At 37.5% G+C, this 20,333-nt stretch overlaps 1 protein-coding gene across 1 annotated transcript in view; it reads left to right on the top strand.

Moving 5' to 3' along the window:
* RADX (RPA1 related single stranded DNA binding protein, X-linked) overlaps positions 1 to 20,333 on the top strand; it is a 34,814-nt gene that overhangs the window by 10,148 nt on the left and 4,333 nt on the right. Inside the window, exons 4-13 of the mRNA XM_024210137.3 lie at positions 331 to 439; positions 653 to 744; positions 833 to 955; positions 3,662 to 3,769; positions 5,527 to 5,694; positions 6,347 to 6,501; positions 7,428 to 7,645; positions 10,759 to 10,838; positions 13,719 to 14,018; positions 19,521 to 19,703. Coding sequence (XP_024065905.1) covers positions 331 to 439; positions 653 to 744; positions 833 to 955; positions 3,662 to 3,769; positions 5,527 to 5,694; positions 6,347 to 6,501; positions 7,428 to 7,645; positions 10,759 to 10,838; positions 13,719 to 14,018; positions 19,521 to 19,703 — 1,536 coding nt within the window. The remainder of the gene's footprint in view (positions 1 to 330; positions 440 to 652; positions 745 to 832; positions 956 to 3,661; positions 3,770 to 5,526; positions 5,695 to 6,346; positions 6,502 to 7,427; positions 7,646 to 10,758; positions 10,839 to 13,718; positions 14,019 to 19,520; positions 19,704 to 20,333) is intronic.

Raw genomic sequence — 20,333 nt, 5'->3', positions numbered from 1 at the left:
GCTGGACAATCCAGCAAGGTTCTTCGTATAATTTGTTACAACCTTTTATGACATCCTTACATTCCTCATTTTATCCATGTAGTGACCTAAAATCAGAGAGACAAATTTTATTAGTACTTGCAAAAGCAGTGAGCCAAAGTAAGAGTGTTCCATTTATTCAGCAAAAGTGTCACTTATTCAGACCTAAAGAAGAGCTCTATGTGGCTTGAAAGCTTGGTCCAATAAAAGATATTACCTCACCCACCTTGTTTCTCTACTTATTGAGAAAGTCAAAGTAAAGGTTTCCTTTGAATACATTTTTATGCTTAAAATGATATTGTTTCTCCCCAGAAATTAGCCTGAACGTTCGAGATCCTCCAACTAAAGTTAACATTATTCCAGAAAAAATGGTTAAACCGGAGTGGAGATTACCTGAAGTTAGATATCGGTTTGTCACAAGGTAAAATAAAGGTTTGTGTTCTGTTAAGTGTGGGCTAATGTTTTGCTAATTTTTATTGAATTTTAACTGGGAATATTACAGGAAAACATCTATTATACCTTGTTATGTCTTCCCTACTTTTCTGCTCAGGGCACTATTTAGGAATTTTTCAGAGTGATTTAAATTTCAGGTCTTTAAGCATTATCAATCATTTCTCTTTAATTTTGTTTTTAGGTCCGAACTGGATAATTTACCGAACAATCATTCCTGTGATATTATTGGTCTTGTAATATTTGTAGGAAGGGCTGAACGAACAAGAAAAAGAGGTTTTTATAAAAATTATTTTCAACATTTATCGAATTATTACAATTTGGTGGAATATTATTTAATTTAAATAAAATTTTGTTTGTGCAGAATATAGTGAAGATTTTTGGATACATCGCTGGGCACATGTTGTTGATGGGACATCAGACCAACCATTCATTCTGGAATTGTTTGCCACTTCTCAGCCGGATGTATTTGAACATATTCACCCAAGTATTTATCGTACAATAGTCTGACTATTTTATTATTTACTTGTTTATTTCCGTTTACAATATTTTTCTCTGTAGGCATCTTCTAGGCATAATTCAAATTATCACTAATCTCATCCCAAATCAGAAAATAAACGAACAGTAATGAAAACAGACCCAAACAATGCCCACCTCAACAAAAGATGGTAGCCCTCATCATAGCAGACCTTCCCCAATAACCCAGGTAAATAGATGGGCCTTACAACATGCCCTAAAATTGAGCTGATCTGGCCTATTTTGAACCAAGTTTGAGTGAATTCCAATTTGCAAGCCCTTTGCAGTGAACACCCTGTTGGTAGCCCCCTTTCTCAGTTCAAATGACTTCCCCGTGACTGTAACTGTGACAGTACAGTACAGAGAAAGGGGCAGCCTCTCAGGTAGGCAAGTCCTAAGCTGTGTAGATCTTTACAAGTAAAAACTAACTCCTTAAGCTCCACCCAGAAACCAACAGGGATCCAATGGAGGTCACAGAGCACTCATGAGGTGTTCTCAGCATGCCACACAGGTTAATAAAACTGCTGGATTGTGCACAATCTTCAGATTCCGGATGAAGCCCAGTGTAGAAGGCATTACAATCTTGAGGTGACTGAGGCATGTATGATGGTATCAGCATCTGCATCCAAAGGAATTGGTCGCAACCTCCTGGCCACATGGAGGTGGAAAAAGGCCTTCCTAGAAACTGCTGCTTTGAGTGACTAACAAATGCTGTGAATCAGATTATACTGCCCATATTGTAACTTTTAATATCAAATAGGCAGGTGAGCACCCTCAGTTCAACGGGCCATATCTTCCAGTTGCTATCAGCATCTCCATCACTTCAGTTTTATCTGCATTGCAATTCTCAGCCATGACCCAAATTTACCTAAACTCTGGTATTTGTCAGAATAGGCTGGGTCCAGTCAGAGAGAGAGGGAGTGCTGAGTATCATCAGGGTGCGTGCATTACGTGCTTCTTTGCTAACCCTCCCAAGGGACTCCGGTACAGATTGAATGGGAGGGGAGTCACGTTGAAACTCTGTGGAAATGGACATTTGAGTATACTTCGGGATGATGAGCAATTTCCTAAAACCACCATCTGGGATCTCTCAGCAAGGAAGGAACAGCCCTGTCCACTCAAGCTATTTGGGTCTGATCCAACACACAATTACGTCATTGGGAGACTTCCTTGACTTAATTGGGCTTTGGAACAAACCCTTAATCATTAGAAAATAGTATCTTAGCATTTAAGGATATACTCTGCTCTTTCTCTTTCTTTTATTCTAAATGTTTTTAAAACAATACATATTAAGGCCTTATTTTTATTTAGTTTTATTTAACATTGTATTGGCTTAGCAGATATATCTTATTGACAATCTTTTTCAATTGCTTAGTCAAGATTTTTCAGACACTATCCTAGTCTCTCATTTCTTCATTAAAGACTGTGAACTGTATATTTTTTCATGGAGTGATGCTATTTCTTTTTAGACCATTGATTGTAACATCTTTTCAGAAGAAATTTTTTTCTCTAGTTTTTGGTACTTGATTTGTTTCTTCCACTTTGAATGCAGCTGAAATTGACATAACTTTTTGTTAGGCTATATCAACTTAAATAACCCTTTCTTTCCCATGGCAAAAGTGATTTGTATGTATCACAGAAACATCTGTGATGAAATCACACCTCCATCCACAATAGCATGAAACCTTAAGAATATAGGGGTGGGGGGAGGGAGAGGAGAAAGAAATTAACTACTATTTCTCATACTCTGTGTGTTTTTTGGTTAAGGGGAAATGAGTTTGGAGGGGGAGGATGTTCTGAAGTTTAGGGAAAAAAGCTGTTTACCATTATGGTATCACAATTAAGCCCCTTTTAACTATCATAGTTGTATGGCCTATTTTGCAGAATACTTGAAATATTAAAGTGGAGGAAATCAAATGTAGAATTGTATATGACCATAGTTGCTGTTTTTAATTATTAACACTGACAGATTCCTTTGTGTCATATAATGAAGAATTAGGTAGTAGGGCTGGCTGGACGATGAGAAATTCTGTTCTAATGTGGAACAAAAATGAGACCTTTCAAAAAAAAATTATGGAAAAACATGAGCAAGGCTGCTCCAAGAATGGCCAATAGCCTGGTGCTTGGGGCACTCCATCTGGGTTGTGGGAGACCCAGGTTCAAGACTTGAACCTGGATCTCCTACGTCCCTGGGAAGTGCCTGAACCCCTGGTCTATTGATTTATTGTCTGTCTGTTTTAATTATTCATACAAAGTGGAACAGCAGCTCCAACATATATGTAAGAGAGAGAAACTACTTGGGAAAGTTTATTTTTATGCATAGTTTTAATCTGAACGCAAATCTTCATGAGACAAAACATCTGTGATGTTCAAATTGTGAAATATTAACTTAATCGTAGCATGGCTTGCCAAGGCCTGAATCCTGCGAACACTTGCACAAATGTTTAACTTCCACTGAAATCTATTGCTTTGTTTAACAGCTATGAATCCAATTCGATCCCCAAATTGTGAGCTCTAACAACAAACGAGTGAAGGGTTGACCCCATGGTTAAGTTTTTTTGCAGGATCAAGAGTTAAGATACTATTTTTTTTAGTGCATATTTAAAACTACTTTGGTATGGGGCAGCTTTTGAACCTTGATATACCAGAAAAAACTGAAATGATTTTTTCTCTCTAGTGACCTATTTGGTGTGCACACAGATGAGAGTGGTGCGGGACATCACTGAGAATACTCCCAGAACACTTTACCTTACAACTTCAAATGAGAGTCAGATGTTTATTACAGGTAAATACAATACTATTTTTAAACTAATTTTACATGACACATACCTCATTTACCAAGGAATATATAACCTGCAGTATTTCAGCTTGAAGATGTCTGTAGTATTTCTAGATACAGAGCAAAAACAATTAGTTTTTAAAGCAGATTCCAACATCACACTGTAGCATACCTTGCATTGCTTCCTTCATTCAGAGATGTTATTTTACCAAAGTGCCACTTCTTAAATCCTCTGGAGATTCAATAAATTGCATTTTTCCATTTAATAACTCCAGGTTTCCTTTTTCTCTCTCTCTCTTACCTTCCCCCCAAACAAAATACCCCCATATTTAACTCCTGTTGGCCTAATTATAAACTTGAGACCAATCCAGTTTCAGCATTCATAAATTGGTCTGTCCAGAAAGTGGTTAGGTTTCTTCCTGTCTACAAGAGATGTGCACAAGAAGACAAAAGAAGGAAGAAGAAAAGTGAAGTTATTGAGTAAAACTATTAAAACTTCATTGAGCTGATGTCAGATGGACTCTAAACAAGCCATGATGAGAATATATGAGCTAACTGATATTGAAAGGCAGATCAGGACAATTATGAGTTGAAAGTATTGAGATTGTTACAAAAGTTAGAACACTGCAGTATGGTAACCGAAAGATGTAAGATGTCTTCCCCCGCTAAATCATCATAGTATATTTTAAGAAATTATTATAATATATCCAGCATTTGTGCTATTGTTGGGTTGGTCCATATGAAGACTCGTTAATTGCTTCATTACAGACTATTTTAAGAACTTGACGCTTCTATATCATATGCAACAAGGAACCTTTATAAAAACTGTAATTCCATCAATTTTATTTTTTTTTGTAGATTCAAGCTTTCCATTCTATTGCAAAAGGTCCTGTATAGCTTTTAATCTTAAATTCAGTCCAGTAAACATTCTTCCCCAGACATATCCTTGTTTTACTATCCAGTTTGTTCTTTCTACAGTATTCCTGATATGTCAGCCCAGACAATGAGTACTGAGTCCCTCTATAGGCGGATGGAAACAAGAAAATACACTTTTATGTCATTCTTTATAAAAGTATCTGGATGCCTCAACACACTCAGTGTGGTCTGCAGAGGAGCTTCTGATTGGCTGAATCAGGATTAGCCACAAATCTTCCTCTTGGCAGAGGTATCTAGTTCTAGATTTCAGTGCTCCCAAATGAAGAGCTTCTGATTTTTAGTGTCCTCCTCACTTGCTTCCAGTATGTTAGCTACCCTGCTTTATATCCACCTTGCTCCTAAATCAGAGCCTCAGCTAGCATCTCAGAATCATCAGCTGAGACTGTTTTCAGCTCAGCAGCCTTGAAATAGGTCTATCTTGCTGCAGACACAATGGTAACCAGAGAATAGGGTCTTCTCTGAGGAGGAAAAGGTAACTTTTTTTGGTGTGAAATGCTGCTTCTTGCTCATCTTTTTTTACACTGTTGTGTGGGCCAGAATATAACTGGCTAGTTCTAGAAAGAACGTTTAACTGTTTTACTACCCAAATGTTAGCATTTAGGGTATCTAGGGGTTTGTGTGTGTTAAATCCAAGTGCCATATAAGGGTTCCATTACACTTTTTCATAAAGCCACTGTCAACTGGTAGAAGGGACATTGTTTTAGCATCTCTGACTTGGCTTTTTGTGTATATTGCTGTATAGTGTTCAAATGTAGCAATTTATAAAAACCAATTACTTAATCTAGTTGATCCTTTTATTTCAATACCCAAACCTTTTGTTTTAACAGGGTGGCACAAAGGCCAACCATATACCAGAGATCCCAAAGTGAAAAACTTTATCCAGTGGATTAAAACTCAAAGTGAAGCTGATCAAATGAAGAAAACTGTAATTGGTGGATACTGTCCTTTCCCACCAGCACCAAATTCTTTTTTGAAGTATTGTAAAAATAATAAAGGTATCCTACACCATACAAAATATCCCCATTACGTGTGCCTCATTCTAGCTGAGATTTCATCACAAGTATTCAAAATGAGCAACTCTGATTGCTTTACGCTTGGATTATATCAATGGTTAAATACTGGAATGTCATTCAAGGAAAAATCATTCTGAAGATAGACTCTGAACCAAGGCCTCAGCTGGTGTAAATTGTCATAGCTGTATTGATGGCAGTGAAGTTTTGACAGTTTACATCAGCAGAGAATCTGTCCCTCTGAATTTATACTCCGTAGATATTCTGTTCTGTACCAACATCTGCTTCGGCTACATCTTCAGTCCGCTGGAAAGTCAGTGTCATATTGAAGAATATAAGATGTGATAATGATAAAGAACTTCAGCAGTAGTATATTAAGCAGAGCCTTGAATAGCTCTGATCATTCAGTATTAACTCTGACCTGGCTGAAAAGCTTTGCTCCCCAAATATTCTGAAAATGAGAGATGAGAAAACAGGAGGATTTAATTACTGAGAAGTTCAATTTTAAGACAATTTAATAATTTAAATTTAGCAAGAAGGTCTTTCCAATTTTCTTTTATGAATCCAACATTGATACTTTTTAGTAGTTTTGTATTTCTTTAAAACTGTTAAGCTTGTGAGAATTGCTCTTTTGCAGTTGAATCAGTTTTGAAAGCCATAAGTGAAATGGAGAGAGAGATTGAAGACTTGCACTACAGGGAGCACAAGCGCTTTGCTGTTCAGGGGATAATTAGTGCTATAAGATATGTCAGCTATGCAGCTGAAGATGCCTCGGGAATGGAACCAATTCAGGTACAGTGCTTGAGGATTAATAGTGTAGCACTTAAGATGCTGTGATCATAATTACAATTGCGATCTCTTGCATTTGAATTCAGAACCCACATATGTTGTCTCTTGATTAACTGAATTTACCATTCTGAGAGCAAGAGAAGTTTGAAAGTCATCGTTTAAATTTTAAAACTTGTTTTCTGAGTGTTACAGTCCTCACTAAAAGTACCTGCTGTTTAAAAATTACTGATTAAATAGCATAGTTAAAGTAAATTAGGGACTGGGAGAACTGGCTACTTTAATGTAACCTGTCACTTTCTAGACAGAGGTGTGGTTTTTTTTTTCTTTAAACTTGATTAGAGAGGCTTTTCTATAAAGCAGATCTGCTAGACACTATGATGGCGATACAAGATTTGAGACTAAAACAGGGGTTCCCAAACTTGGTTTGCGGCTTGTTCAGGGTAACCGCTTCCCACAGCTCCCATTGGCCGGGAATGGTGAACCGCGGCCACTGGGAGCTGCGAGTGGCCATACCTGCAAACGCTCAGGTAAACAAAGCGTCTCGCGGCCCGCCAGGGGCTTACCTTGAACAAGTCGCGAACCAAGTTTGGGAACCCCTGGACTTAGGGTATCCAATTCCTCATAAAGTTATTGGAGGAAAACCAACTAGAGATCAATCTGATACCTTTTTGTAATTGAAGATGAAATAGCTTTAATTGTTTAACTCTTGTTACAAGGGGGAGGGATAGTTCAGTGGTTTGAGCATTGGCCTGTTAAACCCAGGGTTGTGAGTTCAGTCCTTGAGGGTGCCACTTAGGGATCTGGGGCAAAATCAGTACTTGGTCCTGCTAGTGAAGGCAGAGGCCTGGACTCGATGACCTTTCAAGGTCCCTTCCAGTTCTAGGAGATAGGACATCTCCATTAATTTATTTTATTTTATTTATTTTTAGGAAGGTAGAGTCCAGTCAGCATCTCAAACGACTGTAAAAACCACTGGTATGTCTAAAGATTGTGTTACAAAAGGAAAAAAGCGAAGCCATCGAAATAAAGAAGCTAACTCCGTACTTGATTTACAATGCGCTTCCCTGAAACAACAGCAGCATCCGCGTATGTTAACCAGAAAGAGTCGAATCAAGAGAAAGATCGAACACCGTACAGAGGCTGAAAAGTAAGCCTTTTGAATAAAGTGTGGTTATATTAATTCAGGGATCGACAACCTTTCAGAAGTGATGTGCCGAGTCTTGATTTATTCACTCTTACTTAAGGTTTCGCGTGCCAGTAATACAATTTAACGTTTTTAGAAGGTCTCTTTCTATAAGTCTATAATATATAACTAAACTATTGTATGTAAAGTAAATAAGGTTTCAAAATGTTTAAGAAGCTTCATATTAAATTAAAATGCAGAGCCCCCCAGACCGGTGGCCAGGACCTGGACAGTGAGAGTGCCACTGAAAATCAGCTCGCGTGCCGCCTTCGGCACCTGTGCCATAGGTTGCCTACCCCTGTATTAATTGTTCCATTTCACTGATATACTGTAGAGATATAGAGTAAGATTTTTAAAAGTACCTAAGTGAATTAGGAGTACACGTCCCATCGAAAGGCAACTGACTGAAACTATAAGCCACCCAATTTAAAAATGGTAATCCTTTTTCCTTATGGACCCAGTCTTGCTCCCATTAGTCAATGAAAGCAGGATTGAGGAAAATACCTTCCTGACTAGGACTTTGTAAGCCAGGGAAATGATTCCGCAGAAAATCATCCTCATTACCTCTTGCAGCTATTATATTAATTCTCAGTCATCTGAACTGCTGGTTCTGAGTTTATTTTCTCCAAAAACATAAATTTCAATGGATTGCCATTCTTGATTAAATACTTGTGACATTACCCAGGGTACAATCTGTAGAGCCCTGCACAGATACAATTTGATATCCGCAGATAGAAATCGGTGTCTGCTGAACCGCAGGGCTCTCCTGGGAACCGCAGCGATGAAAGGAGCAGAACATGGGACCGCCGCTCCCAGGAGCCAGCGCTCCACACTGGCAGCTCCTCCGACACAGCTGTACAGACCTCAGACAGGAGTCGCAGTCACGCAAACAGCTGCGTGGAAGGGCCCGGGGCGGGGCTGAGGGAGATACAGCTGTACAGGACAAGCAGCCGGTGTGGGGCACTGGCTCCTGGGAGTGGTGGCCCCACGTTTGTGTCTCATTATGCACTTACCCAGCAAGCTCGAGATGACGCTGGCTTTGGCAGAGCAGTGCTGCAAGCTGCACAAAAGTGAACTCCGAGCCCACTGCCATGGACACTCTTGTGGGTCACCTAGAATGAAATCGACAGGAGCAAGGGCTTGAAGAAGAAAAAACGGTTCCCTACCTTTTGTAACTGTTGTTCTTCAAGATGTGTTGCTCATGTTCATTCCATTACCCGCCCTCCTGCCCCTCTGTTGGAGTTGCCAGCAAGAAGGAACTGAGAGGGCGTAGGGCCGGCGGCGCCTGATATACCGACGCATGAGTGCGGACTCAAGCGGGCGCCACGGCCAACCCTATGCATACCACAAATGCAAACATCTCCGATGACTGCGCATGTGGATGTGCGCACGCCTAGAATGAAATGGACGTGAGCAACACATCTTGAAGAACAGCAGGCACGAAAAGGGAGGGAACCATTTTTTCCATGGCTGCTTTCCAATGTATCTTTGTAATTGAAAATGAACTTTCAAAGTTGCTTTCTGCCCAAAAGGATGCTAATGAAAGAAGGCAACCAGGATAGTGCAGCTGAAGCTTTTTGCCTGCACAATTAACTAGCTACTGAACTGCTCAGTTTGCACTCTGAGTCTGAGTTCTTGTGCGTCCAGAGTTAGAAACCAGGATGAGATCACTTTAATACTTGGCCCACAGGATGAAGGTATTTTGTTTTTTTTTTTAGACACTTTTTTCTTTTTTCCAAACTCCTTAATGAAAGTAAAGCTGAGAAGATTAATGTATGCTCTCTTCCACTCTTAAATAGCATTAAAGGGTATTCAAAATATTAGTTGTTCAAAATTTTGAGTATTTAACCCTCAGTCTAAAATGTTTAAAGCCTCAAAAAGTAAGGAAATATTAATAACTGAAATGTATAATACAGTAGGGCCCCAATAAATAAGAACAAAGGCGTGTATCCATATGTTCTCTTTAATAGCTGTTCCTACTGATTTATAGATATTTGTAACTTAGCCTCATAGATAGGCGTGGCCTTTACATAGCAAATAAAGAGGCTTTTTTCATAAGTTTATCATCTACATTGATTATGATGTTTGGCTAGATAACAAATATAGAGGGCTAAAGCAAGGGAGAAAGGAATACGCAGAACTAAGAGCTGGGGTTAGTATGGTGGTACAATATGTATCATTTAGTTCCCCAGGATTTTTTTTTCCCCAGGGGAAGAGGAGAATTATTTAAAGGAAGTTAAAGGATGATTGTTGGAGAATTAGTTTAGTTTTCACAACTAAGTGAAATTATAATGAAAATCCAGTTCACTGGATTGGACTGATTGTCATGGCAGGATAACGTAAAATTCAACGGATTTATTTATTTTTATTTTTTTTGGAAACCTTGTGTTTGCCATTTTAGATTCTAAAGTGATGTTCCGGCTCCAGGTTTTCATTGCTGCTTTGTGCTTTCAACCACTGACGTGTGCTGATATCAAAGTACAATAGCACACCATGGAACCTTTCTGGAATTAGTATAAAAACCTGTTTATGGGCTATGCCTGCTTCTCAACCTATTTACTATTGTGGGCTGCATATGCAGCTCTTTGTTATGTAGGCTTCATCCACACAATATACATACTACCTGTATGGCCCTGAGGATGTCACATGGGCCGCAGCTGTGTGCTGTTTGGGCTACAAGCAGCCCGTGGGTTGAGAACCACTGGTCTATGACATTCAGCTCTTTTTCTGCCAAGGCCACACATGTCATTTTCAGCAAGTTTCCACTAGAGGGCGAGAAATGCTGTTTTTAATGTAAAACATTTTTCTGTAGGTTTCACTGATTCACATGGCAAGAAATCCATTTAGCCTTGAACTTTGAGAAGGTTTATGCTGAGCAAAATGACTCTAGTTATATCAGATTGACATTGAGCTACAGAAATTAACGAGTGATCCTTATCAATAAAAAGAACTCTTATCAGGGTCTGGAGTTTGTGCTTTAGAAGTTATGGGTTTTTTATAACATAGCCACCAAACACACATTTAGTTTTATCTGAAGCCTGAAAGCCTCAGAATTAACTATAATTTTTCCTTTATAGCTTGCATGAATTTCAGCAAGAAGATTCTGTTCCAGAACAAAATATCCTGACTGAGCCTGACACTTCACAACCCGATAGAGGTATATGGCTAAATATTTTGTTCAGCTATGATCATTTCAGTATTTTACAAAAAATGTAGACCTAGACCTTCTCTGCTCAGGCCCAAAATAGTGGGACAAAGGTGGTAGTATACCACCTTTACATCCCCTGTCCCCACCATCCGTGAGCTGGTTCAGCCCTCAACACAATGTAGAGAAGCCCCAGGGCTGTTCTTATTTGCATCAAGCTGCAACAGCCTCTAAGGAACCATTCTGGCAACTAGGTATCAGCACCTTTTCCCCGTGACGCATGCTGGGGCTGGCTGTATGGGTGGTAGAATGCAACTGTATTGCTCTATGCCACTGTGTAAGAGAAATCCTTAATGTCTCTTTAAGCTGGCTTTGAGTCCATATTGCATCTCTGGAGCAGGACAAAACAGGGCAGAGGACCTCGTCTCTATTTTTGTTGTTGGTATTGCAGTAGTGGTCCAAATGTGATAGCATTTCCAAAGGCAGGAAAATCATACTCTGAGGAAAGATAGTAACATACAAGCAAGTAATCATGGCGATGAGAGTTACACATGTTTGGGCTTTTGGTTTTTTTTAAGTTAAACACATTAGAATTTCCCTATCTTGTTCTTCCTCTATATTTGAAAATTAAATCCAGATGTTTTAAATAGATATTTTCTCAAATTATATCTGTTCCCAGTGTGGGCTTCATTTGTAAGTTTACTATCAATATATGTAAACTCTATCTTGTTGTTTTAATTTTTTTAATTGTTTTTAGTGGGAGCTCACACAATCAGATGTTCATGACGGCATTTATATATATTAGACTAGCAAAGAAAGTTTGGTGTCTGCTGCAGAGAGCTCTCTCCAGCCAGCTGGGCTTCAAATACTTACTTTGTTTCCTTTTAAATATCATGGATTTCAGCATCTCACTTTTCAGTAGCAAAAGGCTGTAACTTCTGCTATCCTGTCCTAATTTCACATCTGTTTGTGTTGATTCAAATATGTGTGTACAAATAGGACAACATGCAAATTACAGCCCCAAGATATAAAGAGAGGAAAGTAAGAGAAGGCATGATTGAAGTTTGAGAAGGAGAGAGATATTTAATCCTGGCATTTATATCCTAGCAATTTTTAACTTTAATACCACAAAATCCTGCAAATAAGGTCTTCACACTTATTCTAGAGGATGGCAGTTACAGTATTTTTCTTTCTTCTCTTAATGTAATTATACAGAAAATCCCAGTAGAATTTCTTTTCAGCCAGCTATCTTTCTAACCAGATGTGGGTGTTTAGTTGCTCAAAATTTAAAAATGGCAATAGCATGAAATTTAACACTTTGTATACTGTACCACTGATATAAGGCAGCACTACCAAAGAGATGGAGTTCTAACAGCCAGTATTGTTATGGAATGTCTAATAATGTACACTTTCCCCGTGAAATATAATGTGCTGCTTATGCTTATAAATGTAAAAGGTAAAAATCAAGCAGCTAAATTTTTTGTTTTAGTTTTTTGAGATGTCATTGTTTTCCGTTTCATTTGACTCATCTATATTTAATAGTAATTTTCCCCTATCTAAAGCATGACAACCTTAATCATCCATATAGTAAACTTAGAGAGTGTTTATGAATGGGGGAGGATGGTGGTTGTAAACTTATTATACGCTCCAGTTTTGTGAGATAAGTCCTACTCCATGCTCTGCACAAGGATTCTCCAGACAGCACTCAAATGCTATTGCAGTTTCTTAGGCCCACCAATTTTCCTTACTTTTCACTATAATTCCTTGTGTCTCATCCAATGCAGTAATGCTCGTGTACTCTGCTTGTTTAATGTTCTTCCACTTGGGTGTTGCCGTTTCTAGGTTAGCCATATACACCCTGGTGTCTTCAGTTCTTTCGCACAGCTAAAGCTCCTTTGTAATAACTACTGCAATGCTCCCTGTGAAGCAGTGAGGAAATTTGCACACACAATTCATGTGTCTAAATTGGAAACAGCAATAAAAGTTTTCATAGTATAGTATCAGGATAGAAACTATTTGTGGGGAGGGCAAGATAAAATGGGGATAACTGGGGGAAAAAAATAGGTTGGGTACATTTCAGAATGGGCCTTGTGGTAAGGTCACAGAATGGAGACTTGCCTACAAAATTGGGGGAAATGGTTTATTTGAAGTTTTTTCAGTTCTTAGTTGACAGGTTACATATAATGGTAGATATAGGGACTACAGTTAGCTATATAACTGGGACTCTGTACAATATACATTATAAGGCAGGGGTTCTCAAACTGGGGGTTGGGACCCTTCATAGGGTCTTAAGGTTATTACCTGGGGAGGTCACGAGCTGTCAGCCTCCACCCCCAAACCCCGATTTGCCTCCAGCATTTATAATGGTGTTAAATATATAAAAAAGTGTTTTTAATTTATTAGGGGGGTCGCAGTCAAAGGCTTGCTATGTGAAAGAGGTCACCAGTACAAAAGTTTGAGAACCACTGTTATAAGGTAACAGCCAACAGTCTTCACTGCATGAATATACATTGTACAGAAGATGGTAAAGCATAGCATCATAAAGTACCTGTTTCATTTTTATACTTCCCAAGTGTGGGTGAAACAAAGTGACTGGGGAGGTGACTGATCCTTATCCACTCAAAAGCAAGCAATGAATGGCACCTTCCAACTAATAATTATTTTTATGAATCCGGTCTTCAAACTCTAGCCGGAAATAACCTATTTACTAACAGTCCAGCCTTAGCTTAATGTTTTATGCATTCTTTGTTTTGATTTTTCCATCTATATTTTCACATTTGACTTAAGTATTAATCTATTCATTAAATTTTTGCTTTTCCTAATACATTGGGGAAATGGTATGGTTTTGTCAGTGCATATTGATCAACTAAATGTTTAATGTATTTATAATAGCAGACAAAGAAGGAGTGAGTGACGCACCCGAAATAGAAGAGATGGGAAGAACTTCTCATGATTCCTGGCAAAGTGATCTGTGGACAATGGTGAAAGACAACTTAATAGATCACTTGCATTACTGCACTGTTTTCCCAGAGAGCATCCCACGTAAATTTGATTATATGCACAAAGAATTCCTTATACAGCAATACAATCTACATCCAGCTGTGTACAAGCCAAAAGAATACAGAACAAATAAAGAAATTCATGAATTTAAAAGTGCCAGTGGCCCTGGGCACTATGAAGTGACTATACTGGGTAAGTGACAATTAGTAGTTCAATTTTTTTTTCAGAGAGAAATCCTAGCAATGTAAGGTTTGTTAGCATTCTCAGTGTTTAACAAAGAACTGTTTAACTTTCTGTGAAGTTGAATGGATACTTTAGTATAATTTGGGCATTATGCTAAGTTGCTAAGTTAGGAAATGAATGAGTTTCTTTTTATATACAATCTTGTTAAAGGTAAAAAAAATTTTTAAAGGATAATATTAAGAAGACCCCACTCCAAACTTCATAGTTAAGTCTGAGCTGAGTTTTGCACTGAAAGCACAGAGTCTCCAGACTTACAGCACATTTTGAGGACAGCATTAATTTTCTGATGATTTACAAATTTCCTTGTAATTTGAGTTAAGACCTATTTTAAAATTAATTTAGGTTAATAATTTATTAACTAATTAATTTAAATTTATTAATTAATAAATTTTAACTTAATAAATGAAGTTAAAAATTGGTTTTGGATGTTTCTTTACTTTTTTTTTTTAAATAGAACAAGAACAAACTTTCTTTAAACTGTTCAATATAGCAGTTTGAAAAACAGCATTAAATTTTTGTGGAAAATATCCCCCCTCCCCCCGTTTTTTTTGTTTTTTGTTTTTTTGTTTTTAGCTTAAATTGTGAATTTGAATGTTGCTTTCTAGCAGCAATAACCAATCTCCACCCTTTTTCTCCAGCTATTTTATATGCTGGAGATCTGTTTGTTGAAATGAGTCAGTGGTGTAAAGGGAACTGTACGTATGTTTCAAGAGTACTACTTTGACCTCATCTATAACTGGATTGGTTCCAACTGCAGGGTGGATTTGATTTAAATCACTAGTCAGGAAGATTTGATTTAATCATGGATTTCTACATAAAAGTGCGTTCTTGTTGGTTGTTATAACCTTAATACATACTCTTCACAACTCAGAGACAGACGTAGGTTTCATTTTTAGAAGGTACACGCTATACATTTTTAAAGTGATTTATTTTGAAAACTTTTCAGATTAGTTTTACAGCTATATCAGAAAATGAAAGATTGTTTAGTTATTTCATTTACCAAAGGTAATTGAAGCAGATATTTATAAAGTCATTGGCAGATGAACTATCTCCAATTCAACAGGTTAATCATTAATATTTGTAGGATTTTCTTGCCATGCTGTATTAGGAGGAGAACATCACTAGACAGACATTTAAATTGTTTTATTTAACTAAAACAACAACATTATGTATTCTGGATTTTTTTCTTCAACAGCAAACATATAATATTTTAACAAAACAAGCATATGAATTTTTGAATTTAGTTGAACATTCAAGTTTTTTAAAATCAGGTTTGTTTTTGTTAAAATTGTTTTTAACTAAAATAGTTAAATGAAATATTAAAAAAAAAATCGACTGCCAGGTCAACATGAGAAACTTAAAATATTGGTTTCTGCAGCTAACTCAGTCGTCTTCACCTTCATTTTCCTGTTCGTTCATAATCTGGAAAAGAAAAACAAGCTTTCCTGCTTTTTCGGGTCCCAAACAATTTCTCAATTTGGAATGAATTAGTCCAAAGGAAGAAAATATTCTTTCTACATTGGCAAAAGAAGCTACTGCTGTTAAAAGTGAGATTATCACTTCAACAGTCTCTGAATCCAAGTGCTTAAGTGATTTCCACCAGTTCACTGGTGTGACTTTCTTTAAAACATCATCAGCAAACATATGTTTCTTGAATGGTTCACCCTTAGCTCTGAAGTTTATTATAGTTGGCATTATGGAGGGATGATTGCTGGATGTCCATGTCATAGCCAACTCCTCTTCTTCAGCAGTTAAGGTTTGACCCTGGTACCGAGTATTGAGAATATTTGCAAGAAAATGAGCTGGAGATAGTGCTTGTCCCACTTGTTTTTTTAATGCTTGTAATTTAACTCCATCATTGCATATTTCTCTTTTTAAGCACTCACTCAGTTCCTTCCAAATTTCAACAGCATCAGCAATAAAACAGCTATTTCCCTGCATTTTGTTCAAGGCTACAGAAATAGGCTTAGGGTACTCAGCATGTGTTCAGCATTTCTCTTAAGCCCAATGTTGAGAACTTTGCTATCTATTTTTTTCACGATGTTGTTCACAAACTGTCATCAGATTAGGCCAGTTCTTGATATAATGCTCAAAACAGTCCACTACTGAGTTCCATCGCACGTCTTGTGGGAGAGTTAGCTTGGTTCCTCCCACTTTTTTCAGAGCAGCTACTGCAAAGTGGTTGTTATGGAAGTATTTTGCAATTTCAACACTAGCCTTTATTTCTGGAACACTGAAGTCTTTGGCTAGGAGGTGCATCAAATGAGCACTGCAACTGTATGTTATTAGCTTGGGACTCTCTTCTAAATAATTTCTTCTCATCTTGGATACATTTGCAGCATTGTCTGTGACCAAGCTGCATGCTAGACATTTGAATTTTTTTTCACGGTTTGTTATAGCTTTTACTGCTACTTCTTGTAAGTATTCTGCTGTGTGTGCATTTCCTGATGTATCCGCTGTTTCTGTAAGGAAGACATTCCCATCTTCTGTTGTCACAGAAGCACATACAACAGGATCATTGTGGACATTGCTCCACCCATCAAGACTCAGGTTAGCAATTTTACCCTCTAGACCTTTTGCACACTGCTCAATTTCTCTTTCATACACTTTATCCAGCAATTTGCCTGCAACATCTGCTCTGTTGGGAGGACTGTACCTTGGTCTTAATGACTGAACCATGTTAATGAAGTGTGGGTTCTCAATCATACGGAAAAGAGGGTTTGTTATATAAACAAACTGGGCAAGTTTTTCATCAATTACACCTCTACCTCGATATAACGCTGTCCTCGGGAGCCAAAAAATCTTACCGCGTTATAGGTGAAACCGTGTTATATTGAACTTGCTTTGATCCACCGGAGTGCGCAGCCCTGCCCCCCAGGAGCACTGCTTTACTGCGTTATATCCGAATTCGTGTTATATTGGGTAGCGTTATATCGAGGTAGAGGTGTGCCTCTTTTTGTAATCTGCTGGTTCTTATCATAAACTTAGCTATGATTGTTTCTGGATGATGGAGGTTTTTTTTCTTTTTGCTACAGGTGATATACTGTGGCTATGTGATATACATGATGTGACTGAAACATTGGCAGATAACTCTGAAACTATAGAAAATGATGGTGATCTTGAAGGTGGATAGTCTTCAGAATCCCGTATGTTGAGGATGGATTCTCCTAAACAAAATAAATCAATGCAGTTATTTAATTATTATTACCATACTGCTCATTTAGTATTACTCATTCCATTCACTGACACTCAGTACTACTTTAAAGGTGAAATTGTGAAAGGAAGATCTGCCAATTTCAGCTATTTATTTTTTTATCACAACTGCATCTAAAATGATAGTACCATAGAGTAACAACTATATTTTTTGCTCAAACATGAGAATTCAAGAATAATCCAAAAGGAAGACAGGCAGTCCTTAAGAAAGAAGTATGAAATAAAAAAGTTTACCAACCTGAAGATTCTGCATGTTCAGACATGTTCCTTTCATCATCTTCAACGCAGCTTCCTCCTGAGAAGGAACACTTCTCATGATGTTGTTTCATTCGGGCAACCAGGCCTTTAATTTCTTTGTTGCACTGTTTGCATTTTGCACGCATGCCTGTCTTACCCACAGGTAGAGGAACTTCTTTAAAATATTCCTAAACTGGGTCTCTTTTACGGCTTTCTGCCATTATAGGTTTTCCCTTCTAGTGAGAGAATGGTATGGTAGATCTCAAATCAATGAAGGCTATACTCAGAAAGACCTCAAGACTTCTGGAATATGCTGCAAAAACCATTTCACTTTTGGTTTCTACTGCCTGTCCCTCCCTTCTCACATTTATCTTCAGATGACTTCTCCTTGTCCAGATCTATTCCGCCCCCAACAATCTTCTATTCATTGAACATTTTGAAACTTTGCACTTTTAGAGAGAGCTAAGGGATTGACTCCGTGTATACAAATTTGCAGAGGGATAATAGGATTGACGTCTGTTATTTCTCACCTCTATATATTTATTTATTTGTTTGTTTATTTATTTAAAACATTTTTGCTGTTAACAAGCATGTTACCTCTGGAGACACAAATCCACAGTTTGAGAACTGCAAAACTAAGCATCTCTGATGGTATCTTCTAGACTGAGCACTGAGTCCCATTGGGTAGATAGAAAGATTAACCTAAATAATCTATACAGAAGCCCCTGGAACCCCATAAAATTGGGTCCCTAATCCATGAACTATTGGAACTCATTTACAAAATTTATCTTTAAACATTACATGAATATATTGTCTCATACTATAGAATTAGAATTTATAATCCCTTTTCCATGATGAGATACATTATAGCCCAAAGATATCTTAATTAAAACTATCTTTAGATAGGTTTTTTTCCTCAAAAAGCATTTTATCAAAAAAACCCGATTTAAATCAGAAAAATCCAATTTTTTTTTATTTTTAAATCATTGATTTAAACTGTCATTACTCTTAATCATGGCTACATGCTAGTAAATTAAGCTACTTTGTGCTGCTTCAAAGTAGCACAAAGCAGCCAATGTATACTAGTGAATTGGTCTTGAATCATTTAAAATTAAATATTTAAAGTTCATCCATAGCTTCAGTTCATTAATAGTATCATTATGTTACTGTTGTCTTTGCATTTATTCCATGTTCATATATTACATTTATAATAATTAAACAAGGAAATTTTGAGGTGAAAACTGTTAAGCTGGAGTTCAGGCTGAGTATGTATTAGTAACTTAAGAGTGCAAAAAATAATAGGTTTTGGGGTAACTACACCTCTACCCCGATATAACGCGACCCAATATAACACGAATTCTGATATAACGCGGTAATGCAGTGCTCCGGGGGGGTGGGGCTGCGCACTCCGGTGGATCAAAGCAAGTTCTATATAACGCAGTTTCACCTATAACATGGTAAGATTTTTTGGCTCCTGAGGACAGCGTTATATCGGGGTAGAGGTGTACAAGCATTCGAAACCTAGGAAATTCAGGTAAGGTTAAATTTAAAAGAAATCCAAACACGTTATGGACAGGATGTATTCAGTTAAGGCACCCAAGCAACCTTAACTCTCTGTCCTGTAGTGACATCATGGGGACAGAGAAGGAAATCTCTTTAAAAATTGGTTTCATATACTGAAACTACAAATATTATAAAATCCCTTATTCATAAAAATATGGTTATTGCATGATGTCAATTCAAATATATGTAATAGTATGCATGTGTAAGTGTACATATTTTTCTGCTGAAACTTAGTTTATTTGAGATTGTTTAGCACATAATGGGAACGAGGGGTATGGGTGAATATCTTATGACAACTTGCATATGTTCAGACTGGAATAGCTGGGTTTAAATGCAGTAATTGGTAAAAGAATTATTGAAGAGAAATAAACAGTGTGCATGAAACTATTACAAACCGAAGGTGAAGTATTTTGCTAAGTTAATTCTCTCTCTTAACAGGGATAAACCATGATGTGGCTATAGATGTTGCCTTCCCACCTATATTTTGTCCTGAAGATCCTCATTTATTTCGAATAGAGGATATTCAGAATGATATGTTATTATCCTGTATGAGTTGCATCTCTGTGTGTCAGCAGAACACCGCTAGCAATGAAAAGCTTTATGACACATTTCCACTTTCAAGTAAGAATTGCTACTATTGGTATTACTCATTTATCGTTTTCTTTTTATCTCTGAATGTAAGCATTAATATTGTATACAGGTCCCTACTTGTAAGTCAGGCATCAGGCACCCCTTCTCATAGGATACATGTTTATTTTCAATTAACACCTTTATTAGATACTGTAGACATGAAGCCTTTCTTTCAGGCCAGTCTTCACTGGGCCTACCTTTTTGCACCCATAAGTTAGCATGTGTAAATAAGGATTCTACGAAGTTAGATATCTAAGTACCTGCTACGCACACATTGAATCACTACTGGATTACCTGTATTGCTCCCGCAGTTATTTGCTTGTACAAAATTGTACCATCGGAGAGGCCAGATTTTTTTAATATTTGGCCAAGAATCTGGTCCATAAATGGAACACTACAGCTTTCAATCATTCATTCCTATTTCACTGATGGCATTTCAAGGAGCCAGCACTCAGCTAGTGCAACTCGCAACAAGTAAAAGCTGAAGTTTTTGTGTGCTGTTAATTCTTTTAAATTATAGTTCCATGTACTGGCTGCCCACAAAAAATATGTTAGAGGGATTTAATGTTTGTACCACACTTCAAATGTATAAAGTGCTATGTAAATGCTGAAAATTATCCA

The sequence above is a fragment of the Terrapene carolina genome, unplaced genomic scaffold, assembly GCF_002925995.2.
Source record: "Terrapene carolina triunguis isolate 2854851 unplaced genomic scaffold, T_m_triunguis-2.0 Scaffold131, whole genome shotgun sequence".
NCBI classification, from domain to species: domain Eukaryota; kingdom Metazoa; phylum Chordata; order Testudines; family Emydidae; genus Terrapene; species Terrapene triunguis.
The sequence above is the reverse complement of the archived record's forward strand: the minus strand, read 5'-3'. Positions and strand labels throughout refer to the sequence as shown.